The sequence below is a fragment of the Mustelus asterias genome, chromosome 14, assembly GCF_964213995.1.
Source record: "Mustelus asterias chromosome 14, sMusAst1.hap1.1, whole genome shotgun sequence".
In the NCBI taxonomy this organism is placed as follows: domain Eukaryota; kingdom Metazoa; phylum Chordata; class Chondrichthyes; order Carcharhiniformes; family Triakidae; genus Mustelus; species Mustelus asterias.
The window spans coordinates 81,507,407-81,530,810 of NC_135814.1; the positions used below are offsets into that span (position 1 = coordinate 81,507,407).

The following is a 23,404-nucleotide window of genomic DNA, read 5'->3' on the forward strand; positions in this document are numbered from 1 at the left end:
CAAGGGTGAAAGGTAGGGGTAGCAAAGCCAGGACTCCCTGGATGACAGCAGTGATAGGGAACATGATAAAACAAAAAAAGAGCAGTGTGTCATGTGAATTCTTCAAGTGAGAACTGGGCCAAATAAAATAAGTTGAGAGAGGGAGTGAGGAAGACAATAAAACTGACAAATAGAGAATATGAAAGTAGAATTGCAGTTAACATAAACGTGGCCCAAAAATCTGACTAGCCACTTACCATTTATATGTTGATAGAAGAGGTGAAGTGGACCTAATTATGGACAAAGAGGATGAAATATATGCTTAGATATGTTGGGCAAGGCCATAATAATTAATGAGTGTTGTGTATTGGTGCTTACTAAGGAAGAGGATGCTGACAAAATATTGAAAGGGAAATGGTGGAAAGGTCCATTGATTGGCAGCATGTACTGCAAAGGTTAGCTACATTTAGAATGGATTAGTCACCTGATTCAAATGGCTTGCATACTAAGTTGCGAAGGGAAGTGTGGGTGAAGATAGCAGAAAGATTTTCCATAATCTTCCAATATTCCCTAGATCAGGGGGAAGTGCCAGAGCTTTAGAGAGGAGAAAATATGACCCCTTTAGTCAAGAAAGGATGTAAGGGCATTCTGAGTAACTGTGGGGGCTAATTAGTTCATTATACATTGATGGCTAAGGTTTAATAAACAATAATCAGGAATAAAAAATTAAATAGGCATTTGGGTAAACTTGAGATAATTAAAAAGAATGTTTTAAATTCATTCAGGGAATATAGACATTGCTAGGCCATCATTTATGCCACACAACATAATGGAGGGTGTCCACACTATAAAGACAGGATGTCATCTCCACAAAGTCTGTGCCATGGTCACTCCTACTGATATAATCATGGACAGGTTGGCAGGCAGGTTGGTGAGGATGAGGTCAAGTATGTTTCACCCTCCTCTTGGTGGTGCTACCGAGTCACTCGTGGTGATTGAAGTCCCCCCCCAAAGTACATTCCACACCCTTGCCACCCTCAATGCTGCCTTCAAGTGGTATTCAAAATGGAGGAGTACTGGTTCATCAGTGAAGGGGATGACGGGTATGTGATAATCAGCCCATGTTTGACCTGATACCATGTGACTTCATTTGGTCCAGAGTTGATAGTGAGGGCTCCCAGGACAAATCCCTTCTGATAGTATACCACAGCGTCAGTGGAACAGGACATGTCCAGGGATGGTGATCGTGATGTCTTGGACCATGTCAGGCTATTGCTTGACTAGCCTGTGAGATAGCTTTCCCAATTTCAGTACTAGCCCCCAGAAGTTAGTAAGAGGACTTTGGAGGTTGACAGGGCTGGGTTTGCTATTGTTGGTGCCTAGGTTGATGCAGAGTGGTCTTTATAGCGGTTTGATATAACTGACTGGCTTGCTAGGCCATTTCAGAGGGTATTTAAGAGTCAACCACATTGTGGTGTGTTTGGAATCACATGTTGCAATCCCAGTTGATGTTGTAACTGGATGGGAAGACCCTAGAATGGAACCCTGGCTCTAAAAACAGGAACATTTATTTTTTTCATAAAACTTGGAGGAAGAGAGACACAGAACTCCTAATTTGTTTTATCATCAAGAACAAAACATTTATCAAACATGAAAAAATTGGATTATGATACAAAAATCCTTAGCTTTACAATTACACACAGATTTTAGAATTACAAAGCACATCTTTATCTATAATTAGACTCATTAACAAAAAATCCATTTTAAGCACACAAGATGACTGTGGGCAAATACACTCTCCACTCCATGTCTATGGATTTCTCCTCAGAATTCAACCCCCCACCCCCCCCCCCAGATGATTGTCACGTGAGAGGTTCCAAACTCCACTCCCAAAAACATGCCTTAAAATCTTCTCTCATAATTCTACCTTCCCATAGCAGTTTGCAATTCAAATTGACACTTTGATAAAAAAGCTTCTGCTCCACTTTTAATAGCGAATCCAGTCCAGGACTTTACACCACTCCTTTTAGGATTTCTTTGTCCTGACTGCTGTGTAAACTGCTCTCAATTGCTTTAACTCTCAATTCCCAAACTGTATTAAAATTACATGAGACATTGATTTACCTCTGAAGGCTGTTGTTCTGCATCAAATCTGGTGACTGCAATTGTCTCTTTAACTCAGAACACTGTTTACTCTTTCTTAAATTCTTCTGAACAGTACGTTTGGTCACTATTTTACCATTTTTTTCAAAGTGCTGGGCGGACTTGAAACTGGGAATTTCAGAACCGTCCTCTGGGCCCGTTTTTAGACCCCCCAATTTTTTTCCCTGCGCATGCACTTTGGAGGCTCCGATCGGAGCTGCAGGGTTTCTCTGCGTGCAAAAATATCAGCGAGTCCGATTCTCGCTGCAGAAGCCTGTGGGCGGGGCTTAATGCACCCAAAACCCTGCACCTCCGATCGGAGCCTCCAACTGCGCATGCACAGAAAAAAAAAAGAATGCTGCTCCCCTGCCACATCCCTCCCGGGCTGGACCACCTTATCCACGCCCCCCCCTCCCCCCGTCACCCAGACCGATTGCGACCCCCACCCATCCACCAATTACAGGCAGACTGATCCTGGCCCCCCCACTCCCCTCACCGACCACAGGCAGAGTGGCAGAGGCCCCCCTCCCACCCTCCGATCGCAGCCAGAGTGACCCTGGCCCACTCTCCCCTTCACCGATTGCAGACAGAGTGGCAACGTCCCCCCTCCCACCCACCCACCCCAGACCCCTTGTGCTGGGCACAAGGTCCCCATCTCCCCCTGACTCTACTCTGATGTCTGTATGACACCTCCCTCTCTCTCCCCTGTCCCCAATCATCAGAGAGACACTGATCCCGCACCGCACTCCACCCCCCGCCACCCATCATTTTCCTTCCCCTCAATGTAACAAGCAAACTGCATTTAACTCTCATGGCTCCTTCTATCCCCACAGGAGAAGACCGACCATAACACTCGTGAGAGGGTGAAGACAGGGGGTGATGAACCTGACCTCCGAGTCCTTACACCATTTGAGGAGCGGGCGCTGGAGCTGTCCAGGAAAGGGGACAACTGAGCTGTCAGCGACAGCATCATCAGGCTGCAGTCAAGAAGTGAGCACCTGTCAATCCTGCACTCAATTTGAGGCAATTACTAGGAGGCATGGGTTTAAGGTGTAAGGGGCAAGGCTTGAAGGAGATGTACAAGGCATGTTTATTTACAAAGGGTGGTGGGCACCTGGAACTCGCTGCCAGTGGAGGCTGTGGAAGCAGATATGATAGTGACGTTTAAGGGATGTCTTGACAGATACATGCATGGGATGAGAATAGAGGCTTATGGTTCCCTGAAGGGTAGGGGATTACAATTCAGATGGGCAGCATGGTCGCTGCAGGCTTGGAGGGTCGAAGGGCCTGTTCCTGTGATGAAATCTTCTTTGTGCTTTGTTCTATGTTCAACGGAGAAATGTGAATCAAGGTTTTCTCCCTCCCTTGCACTTAACCTTGTTTCCTGTGTTGCAGGAAGATACGGACATCCTGGGGCCATCTGGCATCGCGGCCACTGCGGCTCCTGCCCATCCTGCTCCAGACATCTTGGATGAGTCCTCGGACGATATGGGTGAAGGGAACTCCAAGGGTGGCACCATTTTGGCGTCAACTTCCACCCCGCAACTCACCATCCCAGATACTGACATTTCAGTGGGTCCAGTTAGTGGTGATACGTCTGGGTCACTCTCTGGTGAGCATGACACATCTGATAATGTACATTGGGTAAAGGAGGGAACGTCCGAGGCCTCTGGCACATGGAGGCCTGCCGGAGACGAGGACTCAACTGGCTCCAGGCTACATGCTGGGTCTCTGAGATCACTTCTCCCTCAACTGCTGGAGATGCAGCAACAGAGCCAGGTAATGCAGGAGGGGCTGACAGCAACATGGACTGACTGCGAAGCTGCTGGGAGGAGTCCCAAAGTTTTCAGGTGGACCAGCTATTGCCTGTCTTGCATGGTTCCCAGGTCAACATTGCAAGGGTGACGCCTGCAATGGAAAGCCTGGGGCAAGGATTCCTCACTATGAGTGGCAGGGTCCAAACAATGGCTGAGTCACAGCAGGCCATGGCGGAGTCCCAGAGGGCCACAGCTGAGGGACTCAACAGGATTCTCGAGGTTCTGCGACCCATAGCTGAGAGGCTCGAGAGCTTGCACAAGATCCAGCGGGACAGTGCTGAGACACAGTGGGCTATGGCAGCAGCCCTTGAGAATGTGGTCCAGTCACAGGGGACCATGGCTGAGGGGTGCAGAGCGTGGCCCAGTCTCAGAGGGCACTTCTGCGGCCATTGTCAGGTGGTTCCCCCATTCTGGTGACCATCGCAGAGGGCTCAACCACCATGGCAAGAATGCAGGTGGTCCTCTGGGACTGGCAGGGCCAGGTGATGCCGGAGCTTCTGGAGCTCACTGCAGAAGCATCGCCATCCCATGGAGTGACCCAGAGGCCCACAGGAACACCAAGGGAGGAGGAAAGGCTCAAGCCCATGCCGGGGCCTTCCAGCTAGGAGACTGTGGCTTTGGCTACACCTTCTGACTCCCCCCTTCCTGATACAGGGGCATCTCAGAGGCAGCGGATGAAGAGGGTGTCATGATATGTCCCAGACACCAGGAAGCCAGCCAGGGCCCTCAACGTCTAGGCCCTCCAGAGGATGCCCGCCAGGCACATCACAGGCCACAGGGCGTGGTTGGCAGCTGGCCCCCTCCACCTCCGATGTACGTTTTGGGGAGACACTGAGATGAGGTGGTAGGCTATGTAAGGTTAGGAAGTTACAGTAGCACTAAGATGGCATAGGTAAAGGGCTGCACTAGTTGGATAGATTTTCAGCACCATAACGTTTTCATGTTAGAACTTCTTATTTAGACACTTTTATTGTAATCAATAAATGTTTTCTTACCACCCACCTGTGACTAAGTTGTCTCAGATTTGCCTTGAACAGGAATCCTCTTCCCTTGATGGTTGCCGGAGGGATCTTCCATGTTGATGTCAAATGGGGAGGCCCCTCAACACTGTGTCATGGAGAAAATGAAGCCATTGTTTCCCCAGAACCCACGAGCGATTCCCCCCCCTCCCCCACCCCAAAGCACTGTATAGGGGTTCACTGATCCTTCACCCACTACACAGACATGGGCCCAGGTGCCAGCGTGCATGCAGAGCTCAGGTAGGAGTCAGACTAGATGGCACCAAGGCATCATCATAATGGTGCTTAGTGAGTCATCATCACCCTCCTGCCTGCCAAAGAAACTCGCTAACACAGTGTACCCAGGCCCACCACTCTGGTGTTACAATGTTGCAGGAGATGGTCGGACTTTGGGGGGGAGGGGGGGAAATGGAACTCACGTGCACAAACACAGACCCCTAGTTAGTGAAGCACCTGGTGATCAGGGTCTCCCTCGCCGCCTTCGCATACCTCATTCTTGCTGTCAGGCCTCCAGTGCCTGGGTAGTGTTGCTTGGTGTGGTCCTCCTCCTCTTCCTCCTCCTCCTGCTGGGTAGCCTCCTCCCCAGCAGCGCCCAGGTGGTCAGCCTCCTCATCCTCCTCCTCCTCCAAAAGATCACCACTGTGCTGCACCAGGTTGTGAAGGGCACAGCACACCACTACAATGTGGGAAGAAATCAGGGGGCTGTATTGCAGGACCCCATCAGAGCAGTCCAAGCACCGGAACCGCATTTTCAGGAGCCCTATGCACCTTTCCACTATAGAGCGGGTGGCTATGTGGGCCTCATTATACTGGGTCTCCGCCTCACTCACAGGCCTCCACACAGGTGTCATCAGCCAAGTCCGAAATGGGTACCCCATGTCACCCACAGGTCATCCTTGCAGCCTGGGCTCCGCCTCAAAGGCCTCCGGTATGTCCTAGCTTCTCAGAATAAAACTGGCATGCACGCTGCTGGGGTATCTGGCGTCGACGTGCATGATGTTCATCTTGTGGTCACAAACCAATTGGACGTTTAGGGAGTGGAGCCTCTTTGTATTGACAAATCTTTGTGGATTCTGACGCGAGCCCTTGTGGGCGACGTGGGTGCAATTGTTAGCCCCACACACATTAGGCATCCCCGCAATGGCTGTGAATCCTGCAGCCTGGGCTTCCTGCTGGGCCTGGTCCAAGTGAAATTTGATGTATTGATCAGCCTGGGCACACAGGACATCTGTGACGTCCTTGACACAGGTGTGCACAGCTTAACATGAAATGCCACATACATCTCTGCTAGGGGTCTGAAAGGAGCCAGTGACATAAAAGTTCGAAGCGGCCATCAATTTGACAGCCACCGAGAGTGGGTGCCCCCCCACCCCAAGAGCCAGATCCTGCAAAAAATGGCACAGGTGTTGCACTGTCTCCTTTCGGAGCTAGCGCCATTGGCGAACATGGTGTCCAACATCTGTTCAAGCAGATGTGTAGAACTGCCGGGGTCTCCACTCCCTCCTTCTGCTGCGCACCCCCCCCCCCCCCCCCCCCCCGGTTGAATGGCGGCTGCCTCCTGCCTCTGGTGGCTGTCTCCCTCTACTCCTGCGAGTGGTAAGACTTGGACTTCTTCTGCCCTCAATTCATCCTCCTGCTCCTCCTCCTCAGCTCCAGCAGCAACCAAAAGAACAGCAAGATCAATCAGTTGCATCGCAAAAGCCATCTTGTCAATCTGAAGGGGGAGGGGGGGGGATTTGGAGAAGGGGAGAAACACATGGAGAGTTTAAGGAACACTACTTGCCCCTAGCCCAGGAACACACGCTACCCATACTGCCCATCTCCCTCTCCCCCGCGCACCAGTTCGCCAGCAACACAGCCCTCCCATTCCCCACCCACATGCCGCCCCAGCAACATAGCCCCCCATTCCACACCCACATGCTCCTCCAGCAACACAGCCCCCCAGCAACACTGACCCCCCCCATTCCCCACCCACATGCCCCCCAGCAACACAATCCGCCCCCCCCCCATAACACATACCCAGAACTTGTCAGTAGTGAGACACTGCTGCTTGAAAGGTTCTGAGGTTGCAGCAGTGCAATTTCAAAGGACTTTGGACACATCCTTCAGAAGGAAGAGTGCTGCGTGCACTAGGACCCAGCAGCATCCCCAAGACCCGAGGCCAGTGCTGAGGCCTGGGACCATGCTGCGAATTGGACTTCAGACACCCTGCTGAGAAACAGCCCCCCATGCCTCCCCACACACACGTAGAGCGCTCCCGAACCAAACATGGCCGCCATGTGGGCAGCATGGATTAGTCCAACAGTAGGCACTTATCTCCTCACTAACACTTACTGATGGAGCACTCAAATCGGACTTTTGTCTGTTAGAGGCTGATTCTGGATTGGGCGAACGCGGTGGTAAAGACAGATGTGCTGGTAAAGTGGGGCATGCAGCTCGTTAAGTGGATTGAAATCCATGCAAAAATATTTAAATTGACATCACACCCATTTTGGGCAGGTTCCTGATCGCAGCCATTTTCATGCCTTGGTAAAGTGTGAACCAGTGCGGAAGCGGGCGCAGAGCGCGCTATTCGCCTCACGCCCGATTTTACCAAATTTCCGCACCGAAAAAGGGCGCAATCACCACCTTTGTCTTTCTCACTTAACGGCAATCATCTGAAACATTCTTTCTGTCTCAATTCCCTGGTTATCTGGACAGTAATTTGTAGCTTAGGAAGCCCTGCCTCTTTGTAGCTCCCGTCCTGACCAGTCTTTCTTCTGGCAGAATTGAGAGATGTTCACTCTCAAGGTCCTGTCTCCAACTGCAATCAAATTAGCTAAACTAAAACTTAAAAGTTTTGCTACCTTACAAGGACTCAATTGTTAAACAACACCCACATACTTCTGCTGGCCTATTTATTCTTCACCCCGTAGCCCTCTGTAAGCACAATAGGAACATAATTAGAACTCAACTAACCCCTACACATCCATGCACCTTTGTCCAGCATGTATCTACCTATAGGTTTTATCCTTCTAGGCACTGAAACATTAAATTAAACACACTTAAAAATATACCTTATTTTTAATGTTGATCAATACAAATATAATTCAATTAAAACTACTTTTGTTTTCCTCGCAATGAGGACAATAAATTTTCTTTCCTAAAGGGCATTATTGAACCAGATGGGTTTTTACGACAATCAACAACGTCTTGATGGTCATCATGAGATGCTTAATTCAAGAATTCTACTAGATTCGATCCTAGGTCTCCAGATCAGTGCCCTGTTTCTCTGGATTACAAGCCCAGTGACAACACCACTATGCCACTGACTCCCCTATTTAATAAGGAGAGATGATTTGAAAAAAGCAGATTGAGTTTGGCTAATCTAACTGAACTATTTTGTTGAAATAACAAAATGCTGATGAAGGGAATGAAGTCAATGCCGTCTACATGGATTTTAAGAAAGTGTTTGAACAAGTACCACACAAGAGGCTGGTTGAAAAAAAATGAGACCCATGGAATAGACAACTTATTAGTTGACACTGGTCAGCATGAAACTGGATTTAAAAATGGCTTAAGGACAGAAAGCAGTGAGCTGAGGTAAATGGATATTTTTCAGACTGGAGGATGGTAGACAATGGTACTCCAAGAGCAAGTGCTAAGACTACTGCTTAAATATACATATATATATATGCAAATGTCTTTTATATTGGAACACAGAGTAAATTTTGAAAAATATGGCAATAAGTGAGGATGATACTAGTGGACAAATCTCGAGGTCCAGATGAATTGTGTCCCAGGCTTCTGTGGGAGGCATGGGAGGTTGCAGGGGCTTTAACCAAAATTTTTAATTCCTCTCTGGCCACGGGGTAGGTCTGTGGCTTTTGCTACCAAATAAACCTGTTGGACTTTAACCTGGTGTTGTTCGACTTCTTACGGGGTAGGTGCCAGAGGACTGAAGAACAACTAATGTTGTTCTACTATTTAAAAAGGGCTGTAGAGATAAGCAAGGGAACTACAGACCAGTGAGTCTCACATCAGTGGTAGGAAAACTATTTGAGAAAATTCTGAAGGAGACAATCCATCTCCAGTTGGAGATGCAAAGCTTGATCAGGGAAAGTCAGCATGACTTCATCTGAGGGAGGTCAGGCCTAGCAAGCTTGATTGAATTTTTTGAGGAGGTGACCAGGTGTGAAGATGAGGGCAATGCAGTTGATATAGTTTATAAGGATTTCAGCAAAGCCTTTGACAAGGTCCCACATGGGAAATTTATAAAGAAAGCAAATGTCCTTGGGATACAAGATAATTTGATAAAGTGGATTCAAAATTGGCTCAGTTGTAGGAGATAGAGGGTGATAACAGAAAGCTGCTTTTGTGACTAGGAGCCAGTGTTCAGTGGTGTACCATAGGTATCTGTGCTGGGTCCACTATTTTTTGTCATTTATATAAACGACATAGATGACTATGTGGGGGGTAGGATTAGTAAATTTGCAGATGACACAAAGATTGGCCGGGTGTTTAACAGTGAGACTGAGTGACTTGGACTACAAGAATATATAGATGGAATGGTCAAACGTGTAGATAAGTGGAAGATGTAAATTAACTCTTGAAAATGTGAAGTGATACACTTTGAAAGGAATATTTTGACTAGGAAGTATTCAATGAATGGTATGACACGAGGAAGTTTTGTGGAGCAAAGGGACTTTGGTGTGTTCATTCATAAATCTCTGAAAACGCAAGGGCATGTTAATAGGGTGATGATAGAAACATAGAAACATAGAAGATAGGAGCAGGAGGAGGCCATTCAGCCCTTTGAGCCTGCTCTGCCATTCATCACGATCCTGGTTGATCATCCAACTCAATAGCCTAATCCTGCTTTCTCCCCATAACCTTTGATCCCGTTCGCCCCAAGTGCTATATCTAGCCGCCTCTTGAATACATTTGATGTTTTGGCATCAACTACTTCCTGTGGTAATGAATTCCACAGACTCACCACTCTTTGGGTGAAGAAATGTCTCCTCATCTCAGTCCTAAATGGTCTACCCTGTATCCTCAGACTGTGACCCCTGGTTCTGGACACACCCACCATCGGGAACATCCTTCCTGCATCTATCCTGTCTAGTCCTGTTAGAATTTTATAAGTCTCTATGAGATCCCCCCTCATTTGCCTGAACTCCAGCAAAAACAATCCTAACCTAGTCAATCTCTCCTCATACATCTATCCCGCCATCCTCGGAATCAGCCTGGTAAACCTTTGCTGCATTCCCTCGAGAGCAAGAACATCTTGTCTCAGAAAAGGAGACCAAATCTGCACACAATACTCTATGTGTGGCCTCACCAAGGCCCTGTGTAATTGCAACAACACATCCCTGCTCTTGTACTCGAAACCTCTTGCAATGAAGGCCAACATACAATTTGCCTTCTTTACCGCCTGCTGCACCTACATGCTTACCTTCAGTGACTGGTGCACAAGGACAAAGATAAAGACAAATGGAAGACTTGTCTTTATCAATCGAGGCATGGATTACAAAAGCAGAGAAGTCATGTTGGAGTTGTATAGAACTTTGGTGAGGCCACAGCTAGAGTACAGTGTGCAGTACTGGTCGCCACATTATAGGAAGGATGTGATTGTACTGGAGGGGTGCAGAGGAGATTCACCAGGATGTTGCCTGGGATGGAACATTTAAGTTATGAAGAGAGATTGGATAGGCTTGGGTTGTTTTCGTTGGAGCAGAGAAGACTGAGGAACGACCTGATCGAGGTGTACTAGATTATGAGGGGCATGGACAGTGTGGATAAGAAGCAGCTGTTCCCCTTAGTTGAAGGGTCAATCATGAGGGGACCTAGGTTCAAGATGAGGGGCAGGAGAGTTAGGGGGAGGTGAAGAAGAACCTTTTTACTCACTGGGTGGTGACAGTCTGGAATGTGCTGCTTGGGAGGGTGGTAGAGGTGAGTTGCGTCACATCGTTTACAAAGTATCTGGATGAAAACTTGGATTGTCATAACATTCAAGGCTATGGGCCAAGTCCTGGTAAATGAGATTAGGTGGGAGGTCAGGTGTTTTTCGCGTGTCGGTGCAGACTCGATGGGTTGAACTGTATTGTATCTTCTGCACTGTATGACTCTATGATTCTATTCAACTGCATCAGGGCATAGACAGGTTTGCAGAATGGGCAGAAAAATGGCAGATGGAATTTAATACAGAGACATATGAGGTACTTTTTTGCCAGGGGGGTAGGGTGAGGCAATGTAGATTTAATGGCACAGTTCTAACGAATGTGCGGATACAGAGGATCTTGGCATTCCAATGCATAGAATGCATCGATCTTTGAAGACGGAAAGACAAGTTGAGTGTTAACAAAACATGTGGATCACAGTTTTCATAATAGAATAACAAATTCGGTTCTGGTCATGTGAGGGTCCTTGAGTGCATGCAGAGCATATCTACCAGAATGGTTCCAGGGTTGAGGGATTTTAGCCACAAAGTTAGTTTGGGGAAACTGAGGTTGTTCTCCTTGAAGCAAAGGAGATTGAGGGGAGAGGTATACAAACGTATCGCCTAGATTTTCAGAGTTGGAGTACAGAATCATTTAAACATGGCAGGTGGGACACAATGAAAGGTTTTGATGAAAGATCATCAACCTGAAATTTTAACTCTGTTTCTCTCCCCAGATGCTGCCTGAGCTGTTCAGTGTTTCCAGTTTAAAAAAAATTTATAACTGCATTTATTTAGTGCCTTTACTATAGAAAGATTTCCTAAGATGCTGCAAAAAAAAATAAGGAAAAAAGGAATACTGAGACAAAGAATGAGCTATTTGGAGATTGACCAAAAGCTTGGTGAAAGATGCAGGTTTAAGGAGGATCTTTAGTGATGAGTTGAAGGTAGAGAGGAGATATAGTTTAGGGACAGAATTCTAGTGCATTAGAAATAGGCAACAAAAGGCACAGCCACCAATTAATTAAGTGAATGGAGGCAAGACACCTTCCTCTGAGGAACAGAACCTAAGGGAAGTTACTTGTAGAGCTGAAGCAGGGGACAGAGAGAAGTGAGGGCTGAAGTGAGGCCAAGAAAATAATTGAAACATAAGAATGAGAATTATAATTTTGAAGTACTCAGGGATTGCAAGGGCAGTACTCAGCTGTTAGGTTACAGAAGAGCTTTTGATGATTTGCAATTTATACAGGGTGGAAGATGGGAAGCCAGCCAGGAAAGCATTGAAATCATTACATTTGGAGGTGGAAGGACATGAATAAGGATTTCAATAGCAGATTGGCTGAGCCAGAGGTAGTCAGTGTTGGGAGTCAAAATCAGAGCTAAGATGATGATTTGTCTGCTCTTACAAGGGTTAAGGGTCTTGAGAAAAGATGGTTAAGTTAGTCTAAAGGAGTGGGAGAGTGGTATGGGAACAGGATTTCACACTGCATACAGTACTTCAAAGTTCCGGGCTGTTTATGGGACCTGCATATGAAGAGGAAGATTCTGCAGGGTTATGGGAAGAAGTCAGGGGAGTGGCATTTAGGTGAATTGTTCCTTTGGTGAGACAGCACAGATACGACAGGCTAAATATCCTTCTTCTGTGCAATAACCATTGTGATTTTATAAATTAAAATGGCTCACTGTTGATCAGGGATGCATTGTGAAACAGATATAAGAAAGTACCTTCACAGATCAGAAACTTTACCTGTGCGCCTAATGGTCTGTGAGATGTTTATCTGGTCACTGTGGTTATAGTATTGAAATTATTGGACCACATAACCGTGGTAATGCAGTGATTAGGTGAGATTGAGAGGACCTATATGAATTTTGCTATCATGTTAAAAATTTGCTCATGGAATGTAGGCATCGTTGCCATGGCCAGCATTTCATTTCATAATTTCTCTTGAGTAGCTAATGGGGAGGTACCTTCTTGAACCACTTTAGTCAATGCAGTTTAGATAGACCCACTCTGCTGTTAGCATGGGAGTTCCAAAACTTTAAGCCAGTAACGGTGATAGGACAGCAATATATTTCTAAGTTAGGATGCTGTATGACTTGGATGAAAACCTACATGTGGTAGCATTCCCTTGGGCCTGATGCCCTTCTCCATTAAGATGAACATAGAACAGTACAGCACAGTACAGGCCCTTCGGCCCACGGTGTTGTGCCGAACCTTTTCCGAAACCAAGATCAAGCTATCCCACTCCCTATCATTCTAGTGTTCTCCATGTGCCTATCCAATAACCGCTTGAAAGTTTCTAAAGTGTCCGACTCCATTATCACAGCAGGCAGTCCATTCCACACCCCAACCACTGTCTGAGTAAAGAACCTACCTCGTACATCCCTCCTATATCTCCCACCATGAACCTTATAGTTATGCCCCCCAGTAACAGCTACATCCACCCGAGGAAATAGTCTCTGAACGTCCACTCTATCTATCCCCCCTCATCATCTTATAAACCTCTATTAAGTCGCCTCTCAACCTCCTCCGGTTGAAAGAGAAAAGCCCTAGCTCCCTCAACCTTTCCTCATAAGACCTACCCTCCAAACCAGGCAGCATCCTGGTAAATCTCCTTTGTACTCTTTCCAGTGCTTCCACATCCTTCTTATAGTGAGGTGACCAGAGCTGCACACAATATTCCAAATGTGGTCTCACCAAGGTCCTGTACAGTTGCAGCATAACCCCACGGCTCTTAAACTCAAACCCCCTGTTAATAAACGCTAACACACTATAGGCCTTCTTCACGGCCCTATCCACTTGAATGGCAGCCTTCAGAGATCTGTGGATATGAACCTCAAGATCTCTCTGTTCCTCCACATTCCTCAGAACCCCACCTTTGACCCTGTAATCCGCATTCAAATTTGTCCTACCAAAATGAATCACCTCGCACTTATCAGGGTTAAACTCCATCTGCCATTTTTTGGCCCAGTTCTGCATCCTATCAATGTCTCTTTGCAGCCTACAACAGCCCTCCACCTCATCCACTACTCCCCCAATCTTGGTGTCATCCGCAAATTTACCCCCTCCTCCAAGTCATTTATAAAAAAGATGGTAGAAGTTGCATTTTTGGAAGGTGTTTTCAAAGGAGCTTTGGTGAGTTGCTCCAGTGCATTTTTTAAATGATACACACTGCTGTCACAGTGATGGAGGGGGTGAATATTTAAGGGGTGGTTGTGGGAGAGTCGGGGTACCCATCAAGTAGGCTGCTTTAATCCGAATGACAAACTTCTTGAGTGTTGTTGGAGCTGCACTCAGGCAGGCAAATGGGAGGTATTCCATCACACTCTTAACTTATGCCTTGTATATGGTGGGCTTGGGGAGTCAAGAGGTGAATTACTCACCACAGATTCCAAGCCTCTAACCTATCCTTGTACCCACAGTATTTTTGAGGCTCATCTAGTTAAATTTCTGGTCAATGGTAACCCTAAGGATGTTAATGTGTGGTAATGTCGCTGAATGTTTAGAGGTGGTGATTCGACTCTCTTGTTGGAGATGGTTGTTATCTGGCACTTGTGTGGCATGAATGTTACTTGCTATTTATCAGCCCAAACCTGAATGTTGTCCAGGTCAGGCAGCACTGCTTTTTTATCTGATGATCTGCAAATAGAACTGTGCATTGTGCAGTCATCAGCCAACATTCCCTGATAAAGCAGTTAAAAGTGATTGGGCCAAGGACACAACTCTCAACTCCTTGATTCCATACTCAGTCAAATGCTATCTTGATGTCAAGAACAGACACTTTCAACTCACCTCTAGAATTCAGCTCTTTTGTCCATGTTTGGTCAAAGACTGTAATGGGGTCTGAAGCTAAACTCAGCATTGGTCAGCAATTTATTGCTAAGTGCTGCTTGACAGCATATCAGTGACAGCTTTCATCACTTTGCTGGTAATTAAGAGTAAACTGACGGGGTGGCAATTGGCCAGATTACATGTGACTTTTTTCTTGTGGACAGGATATATCTGGCAATGTTCTACTTTTGTCAGGTGGATGCCAGTGTTGTAGCTGTACTGGAACAGCTTGGGTAAGATAATGGCTAGTTCTGGAACATAAGTCTTTCAATACTACTGCCAGGTATTTTAGGGGCCAATAACTTTTGCTGTCTCTACTGCCTTTAGCAGTTTCTTGATACCACACAGAGTGTATCAAATTGGCTGAAGATTGGCACTTGTGATGTTGGGGACCACCGAAAAGGACGAGATGGATCATCCACTTGGCTTTTCTGGCTGAAATTGGTTTCAAATGCTTGTCTTGACTTTTGCACTGATTCCATATTATAAGGAAGAAATATACTCCCAACAGGATGTGAGAGGACCTCAGAACTTTAGTGTGTTAGTTGTGGCATTGCTTAACTTTGTCCATAACTTGCCACTTCTGCTGTTTACTATCTATCTAGTCCTGTGTCACAACTTCACTAGGTTGGCCCCTTCGCATACCTTCCTACACTCCTCATTAAAGTAGGATCGGTGTCCTCCCTTGATGGTAATGGCAGAGTGAGGGATATGCCAGGCCATGTGGTTACAGATTGAGTACAATATTATTTTGCATTTGCTGATGGCCCACTGTATTTCATGGATGCCCATCTTTGAGCATTATATCCATTCTGAACCTATCTCATGTAGCATAGATTTTCTTTTAGTGTATCTTCAAATCTGTACTGTTTTTTAATCTTGGGGAATAGTGAGGGAAGTGATGGAAGGATTCTCGAGCTGATTATCAGCCCATTGAACTGTGTAATGAATGCTACTTCCATGGCCAACAAGTCCTGCTGTTGGACTCTTACTGTGCATACCCCAGTCCAACGCCGGCATCTCCACATGTTGGACTCGAACCCAGAGCTTCTGGTCCACCCGTAGGGGTGCTACCACTGCACCACAAGGCTTCCATGTAGCATAGTGGTACTGCCACACAACATGATGGAGGGTGTCCTCAATGTGAAGACAGAACTTTGCCTCCATAAGTACTGCAGTAGTCACTCATACCAATACTGTCATGGACAAATGCACTTGCAAAAGTAATCTGGTGAAAACAAGGTCAGCTAGTTTTTTCCCTCGTGTTGGTTCTCTCACGTCCTGCCATAGGCAACTAAGCCTTTCAGGACTCAGTCACTAATGGAGCTACTAAGCTACTCTTGGTGATGGATATTGAAGTCCTCACCTCGAGTACATACTCTGCCCTTGGTATTTCTCCCAAGTGGTGTTCAATATGACATCAACTGAGTCATAGAGTCATAGAGGTTTACAGCATGGAAACAGGCCCTTCGGCCCAACTTGTCCATGCACCCTTTTTTTTTAAAACCCCTAAGCTAGTATTCAATCCAATTGTCCGCATTTGGCCCATATCCCTCTACACCCATCGTACCCATGTAACTATTTAAATGCTTTTTAAAAGACAAAATTGTACCCGCCTCTACTACTACCTCTGGCAGCTTGTTCCAGACACTCACCACACTCTGTGTGAAAAAAAAGTTAGGAAGGTTGGTGGTAATTACCAGGAAGTTTCCTTGTCCATGTTGGATTTGATGTCAAATTTAAACTTATGTTTCCAGAGCATTAGTCCATGCCTCAGGAATACTAGTCCGGTATCATAACCTTTATAACAGCGTTTTGCACACAGGAAGGTCACACAAAAAGGCTGAGGTGAGTGATGAGTTCATCTGTTCTTGGTGCGATTTTTGAAGTAGAAATCTTGGCCAAGAACCAAGAGAACATCCTGTCTCTCTTCAAATACCACTACACAACCTTTAATGCATAGATGAACCACCAGAACAAGAATACAAATGGGACCTCCAATAGTGCAGCACTCCTTCAAGCTGCACACAATGAAAACTGAGATAAAATTGATACAAGCATAATGTTCACTTTTATGAAAGATTCAATATCAGAAGGCACACAAAATAAGGAAGATAGGAGTAAGAAGGAAAGATAAATGGAACTTCTGTTAATAGAGCTGAAGAGTTATAAATACCTCTTTTGATTTCTTGGTCCTCAAGCCTATTTTGCTTGCAGTGTCATCATCTCGTACTGAATCCACTGTGTCTCCGTAGAGGAGTTTGATGGCCCGCACAAGCCGAGCACAAGATCGGCTGTGATGTTGGTAGCAACGAGGGTGACAGTAATCAACATGGCAGCAGATGAAACTTTGCTGGCTGCACAACAAAATCATAACCTGAAGAAAAGGAATCTAACATTAGCAGAAAATAAAGTTTTTAAAGTTTATTTATTAGTGTCACAAGTAGCCTTACATTAACACTGCAATGAAGTTACTGTGAAAATCCCCTAGTCGCCACACTCCGGCGCCTGTTCGGGTACACTGAGGGAGAATTTTAGCATGGCCAATGCACCTAACCAGCACATCTTTCGGATTGTGGGAGGAAACCGGAGCACCCGGAGGAAACCCACGCAATCATGGGGAGAACCTGCAGACTCCATGCAGATAGTGATCCAAGCCGGGAATTGAGTGCGGGTTCCTAGCACTGTGAGGCAGCAGTGCTAACCACTATGTCACCATGCCGCCCCTAAAACAGCTTCATCAAATTAGCAACCAGATGAAAAATATGACAACACAAAGCTGAACACCTTTGTCACAAATTATTGAATGACAGAATGTCTGTCCTGTACCATTCTATGGCCGGGATTCTCCCCAAAAAATTCTAAGTGTCAAATTCACATGTGTTTCCCAAAATGAATCTCCCACTCTCTGTGCACTGCAGAGGCCACCAGCGTGAATATTATTAAAAACCAGGGGGCGGGGCCTATTCCCACTGAAGATGCTGAAATTAGCACGATGGGCGGGTCCCCGCGCATGTGCACATCTCTGAGAGGTCTCTAAAAAGACCTCCCAACATTGAGATCGCTGGCCTCAACCCCCACAGACATCACTGGCCTCTCACCCACCCCGTTGCCTTGGACACAAATAGCACTGTGCTGTGATGCACACCCCTTGCCTGCGAGCATTCCTCCATGTTGAATGAGAGCCTTGAGCATTGCACCCCCTGGACACAGTACATTTTTGAATGAGAGCCAATCAGCACCTTGGGAGATGGTTAATCCTCCATTGAAACCAGCTTCCCTTTACATTTCTGTTTACTAACGGGCCCATGACTAGCCCGAACTGACTGCACCTGCAGTCCCCTATCAAGCCAGAGCTGTATATAAGCTGCAAAAATGGACACACAGTCACACCAGGAAGATGGCTGGAAAGAAACCTGCCCTGAGGTTCTCCAAGGCTGACCAGGTCCGCCTGCTGGACGCAGTGGAGGAGAGGCACCAGCTGCTGTTCTCCACTCAGGGCCATCGCCCAGGGGGCCGTGCCGCAAATGCATTGTGGGGGGAGGTGGCAGCTGCAATTAATGCCAGAACCTTGATATCTCGGTCCAATGAAGTGTCAGAAGAAACTGAATGACTTTCTTCGGGCAGCAAAGGGTGAGTGTGCATCCCATTCTGAAACCTGCGCATGTGCTGGATTAATCATGTCAAACCATGCTCAGACACCTGAAGGACATCCAACAACAGCGACCACCCCCCCCCCCCTTTCAAGAAATGCATCCAACCCCTTTCCCTCCCCCAATCAGCACCCCCAGTGATGACCCTTTTCTCTGAAATGGCCAACGCAAGTTCCAAAACTCAGGCACACATAACACCCCATGCATTTCAATATATCCATGCTTTCAATTTCCCTTATTTCCCCAGAAAAGCACGCACAACCTGCAAGAGAGGGCACAGACTGGAGGCAGTGTGCCTAAGCTGTGGCACCTGACAGTCTGCGAGCAGCATGCCCTGGAGCTGGCAGGGGGAGAATCAATGCCCAGAATGGTGAATGACAGCCTGGATGGCACAGACACAATGGGCCAAATGACCTCCTTCTGTGTTGTAACAATTCTGTGTTAGCCATTTCTTTCCCTCGTATAAATATGTTGTTAATTGTGGAGTAAGAACAAGCCATCCAGTCCATTGGGCTTGTTATATCTTCAGTCAGCACACAATTGTGAATTTAAAGGAACCCATTTAATGTCCTGATTATAGATTTGAATTGTTTCTTCCTTCAACTCAAAGTGAAATTCCAAAATATATTGCATACTACATTCTTTCTGAATCTGCCCTGTCTGATCCTCTTAGAATTTTCTAAGTTTCTATGAGATCCCCTCCCGACTTAGTCTCTCCTCATATGACAGACCTGCTATCCCAGGAACCAGCCTGGTAAATCTTCCCTGCACTCCCTCTAATAGCAAGGACATCCTCAAATAAGGACACCAAAACTGCACATAATACTCCAGGTGTGGCCTCACCAATGCCCTGTACAATTGCAGTAAACATCCCTATTCCGATACTCAAATCCTCTTGCTATGAAGGCCAACATACCATTTGCCTTCTTTATTGCCTGATGTACCTGCACGCTTACCTTCAGCAACTGCACTCAGCTATAACCTCAGCACTGCCTCTGTTAACACCTCCATTATCTGTAAATTGTTAAACTGCTTGTCAGAAATTTATTACTGCTTGAACAGAATTTGTTTCAATTAAATATTGGAAACACTAAAGCCATTCTCTTCTGTCTCCGTCTCAAACTCTATTGTCTAGCTATAGACTCCTTCCCTATCCCCGGCAACTGTATGAGACTGAACCAAAGTTTTGGTCATCTGCACTAATATCTCCTAATGTGGGGTCAGATTTTGTTTTGTAGTTTCTCTGCGGTGTCCATTGGGACCTTTTGTCATATTGAAAGTGGTATATATACAAGCTGCTGAAGTTGTTGTAGAAAGCAAAAGCTGTAGTGTGTAGTGCTCAGTGTAGTGTCAGCGTTTGGAAAACAAATTCAACATATGCATTCTCTATTAATATATCATCCCTTATTTCACATTACTATGATTCGTGGTTCATGTATAAACTATTACTTCCAAATTTGACATTTTTGAAACAGATGAAAACACAAATGAAAATCATTTAAACATACAGGCAACCATGTCATGTTTCTATGGTAATTTTCTTCTGTTCCTACAGTGCTCAGTCCTTCTGGTTCAATACTAGGTTCACTGGTACTCCAGGGGCTACCTGTTAAATACAGATACATTCTAAGTACAATCTTTTCACATTAAATGCAATTATCATTTATTTGCTTAAAGGTAAATATATGTTGAGAAGTTACCAATGTCAGTAACTGTGTCATGGCTTTGTGACAATAGAACCTCTTCATTTTCTGACTCAGAATCCTGGCGTGTAAGCTTTGTGCTCTTCAAGCTGCCAGCTCGCCGTATGCTTGACAAGGAACCACCTTTCTTTACCCGAAAACTTCGTGCCCCCTTTATCTGAAGTAGACGTGAACCTCCTGGTCTTACTTTTCTGCTTGGTCCTAAGAAAACACGTATTGTCAAAAATGGTAATGACATGACATTTTACACAATATACAGGTAAACTAGCCTTTATTTCTTAATTTTCAACAGTAAATATTGGACTAGTACTGCACCTATTCTATAGATTAAGTGGGATTACATGACTGATTAGGATAGGAAGTTATTTTATCAAGTAGTTCTGCACCTTGATCAGAACTGTTCTGAACTCCAGGTTAAAAAAAAGTGACTTCAAATCCCAATACCATATCCTATCTGAAGATGGAGGGGGGTGCAATCTTATTGGCTCTTCCTGCCAGTCGACCGGCGTGGCAAGCCGGTAAAATCGCAAGAGTGGCTTTATGCCTGGTTTCTCAACTCTTGCGATCTTCCAGAGTTCAATATTTAAATTATTTGCCTTAACGGCTTCGCTGGTGGAGGTCCTCACTGGTGAGGATCATGTTTGATCTTCAGGAACGGGGGCCGGACGTGATGCATAGTGGTGGGACCGGCGGCCAATAAGGCCCTTGGGTGGTCAAGAATTGGGGGGACAGTGCCATAGGGATATTACCAGCCTGGGCCCTGCCAGCCTGGGCCCTGGCACTGCCCACCGGACACTGCCTGTGCCAAGGTGTGGGGTCTAGGGAGGGGGCAGGGCCTAAGGAGAGGCGGGGGGAGTGGCACACTCTGCAATCGCCCAGGGGATGGTGTATCGGAGCGGTGATCAGCGGGGGGATATAGGGGGGTATTAGGCCAGTGATGGGCCAGGGAGGCCAGCGATCGGGGATGGGGGGCATGTACGCTATGTACACAGAACACAGATATCGGTGCATGTGCAATAGCGCCCTCTAGCTATCATCAGCTGGCTTTCTGACGAGAAAAGACTCTGTCAACTCTCCTTACTGGCGTGAATCACACTTTGCCTCTTTTTTTGCACTAAGTGGAATAAGGTCGTGGGCAGAATTTTCTCGTCCCACCAGCCATGGGACATGGTGGCACAGTGGTTAGCACTGCTGCCTCACAGAGCCAGGGACCCAGGTTCAATTCCCGGCTTGGATCACTGTAGTGTGGAGTTTGCACATTCTCCCCGCATCTGTGTGGGTTTCCTCCGGGTGCTCTGCTTTACTCCCACAGTCCAAAGATGTGCGGGTTAGGTGGATTGGCCATGCTAAATTGCCCCTTAGTGTCAGGGAGATTAGCAAGATGAATACATGGGGTTATGATGATAGGGCCTGGGTGGGATTGTGCTTGATGCAGACCCGATGGGCCAAAGAGCCTCCTTCTGCACTGTAGGGATTCTATGATTCTTCTCTGACATGGAGCTTGCAAATGTCCGTTGACCTCAGGCAGGATTTTCTGGCTCTCGGGGCGATTGCAGCTGGAAAATCCTGCCCCACGTCTGAGAGCTCACTGAAAAAATGGGTGGGATTCTCTCCCATTTTAATGCTCCTTTGGCACTCCGCATTGTTTTGGTAAGATCACCTCCGGAGCCTTAATCATACCATTTAAAACAAAATCAACAATTCAAATGATTATATTACTGCAATATTGGTTTAACTTTGGTTGAATTTTATTTAGACTCACTTCTGGTTACATAATTTGGCGAAAAACCAGAGATCAGAGCGGCACGGTGGTACTGCTGCCTCACAGCACCAGGAACCTGGGTTTCATTTTGGCCTTGGGTGACTGTGTGGAGTTTTACACATTCTACCTGTATCTGCGTAGGTTTCGTCTGGGTGCTCTGGTTTCCTCCCACACTCCACAAAGATGTGCGGGTTAGGTTGATTGGCCAGGATAATTGCCCCTTGGTGTCAAGGGGACTAGCAGGGTAAATCATAGAAATCATAGAAACCCTACAGTGCAGAAGGAGGTCATTCGGCCCATCGAGTCTGCACCGACCACAATCCCACCCAGGCCCTACCCCCACATATTTTACCCGCTAATCCCTCTAACCTACGCATCTCAGGGGTAATTTTAACCTGGCCAATCAACCTAACCCGCACATCTTTGGACTGTGGGAGGAAACCGGAGCACCCGGAGGAAACCCACGCAAACACGAGGAGAATGTGCAAACTCCACACAGACAGTGACCTAAGCAAGGGGTTACAGGGATAGGCCCTGGGTGGGATTGTTTTCAGTACAGGTTCAATGGGCCAAGTGGCCTCCTTCTGCACTGTAGGGATTCTATGATTCTATGATCACTGAGGGAGTGAAACTAATACCAAAATACAATAACTAAAAATTACTACTTTTGATTTCAGGGATTACATAGTTAACTACTTACAGAAAAAATATTTGTTTAACTTCCACTTAGGTAATACCTGCAATATAGAAAATCATCCCAAGGCACTGCACAGAAGTGTAAGGATACAAAAATCGCTACTGAGTTAAAGAAGGAACTATAAGGAAAGCTGACTAAACTTTTGATCAAGAAGTGGATTTTAATGGGGTGGGTGGGGATGTTATTTACCCATTGTACAAAGAAACCCATTGTACAAAGAACCCCCAGCTTTTGTCGCGACACTACGGACTTCCTACAGAAACTCAACACACATGGAGCAGTTGAACCAGGAGCACTCCTCGTCACAATGGATGTCTCGGCACTCTACACCAGCAACCCCCACGATGATGGCATTGCTGCAACGGCCTCAGTACTCAATGCCGTCAACTGCCAGTTTCCAGATGCAATTTTACAACTCATCCGTTTCATCCTGGACCACAATATCTTCACCTTCAACAACCAGTTCTTCATCCAGACACACGGAACAGCCATGGGGACAAAATTCGCACCTCAATATGCCAACATCTTCATGCACAGGTTCGAACAAGACTTCTTCACCGCACAGGACCTTCAACCGATGCTATACACTAGATACATCGATGACATTTTCTTCCTTTGGAGTCATGGTGAGCAATCACTGAAACAACTATATGATGACATCAACAAGTTCCATCCCACCATCAGACTCACCCTGGACTACTCTCCGGAATCGGTTGCATTCTTGGACACACGCATCTCCATTAAGGACGGTCACCTCAGCACCTCACTGTACCGCAAGCCCACGGATAACCTCATGATGCTCCACTTCTCCAGCTTCCACCCTAAACACGTTAAAGAAGCCATCCCCTACGGACAAGCCCTCCGAATACACAGGATCTGCTCG

The 23,404-nt window shown here is 46.4% G+C and overlaps 1 protein-coding gene across 1 annotated transcript in view; it reads right to left on the reverse strand.

The window, feature by feature from the left end:
• The window catches only part of unc80 (unc-80 homolog (C. elegans)), a 505,340-nt gene that overhangs the window by 271,406 nt on the left and 210,530 nt on the right, over positions 1-23,404 (reverse strand). Inside the window, exons 27-29 of the mRNA XM_078227718.1 lie at positions 20,060-20,263; positions 19,868-19,965; positions 16,883-17,083 (exon numbers count right to left, since the gene is read on the reverse strand). Coding sequence (XP_078083844.1) covers positions 16,883-17,083; positions 19,868-19,965; positions 20,060-20,263 — 503 coding nt within the window. The remainder of the gene's footprint in view (positions 1-16,882; positions 17,084-19,867; positions 19,966-20,059; positions 20,264-23,404) is intronic.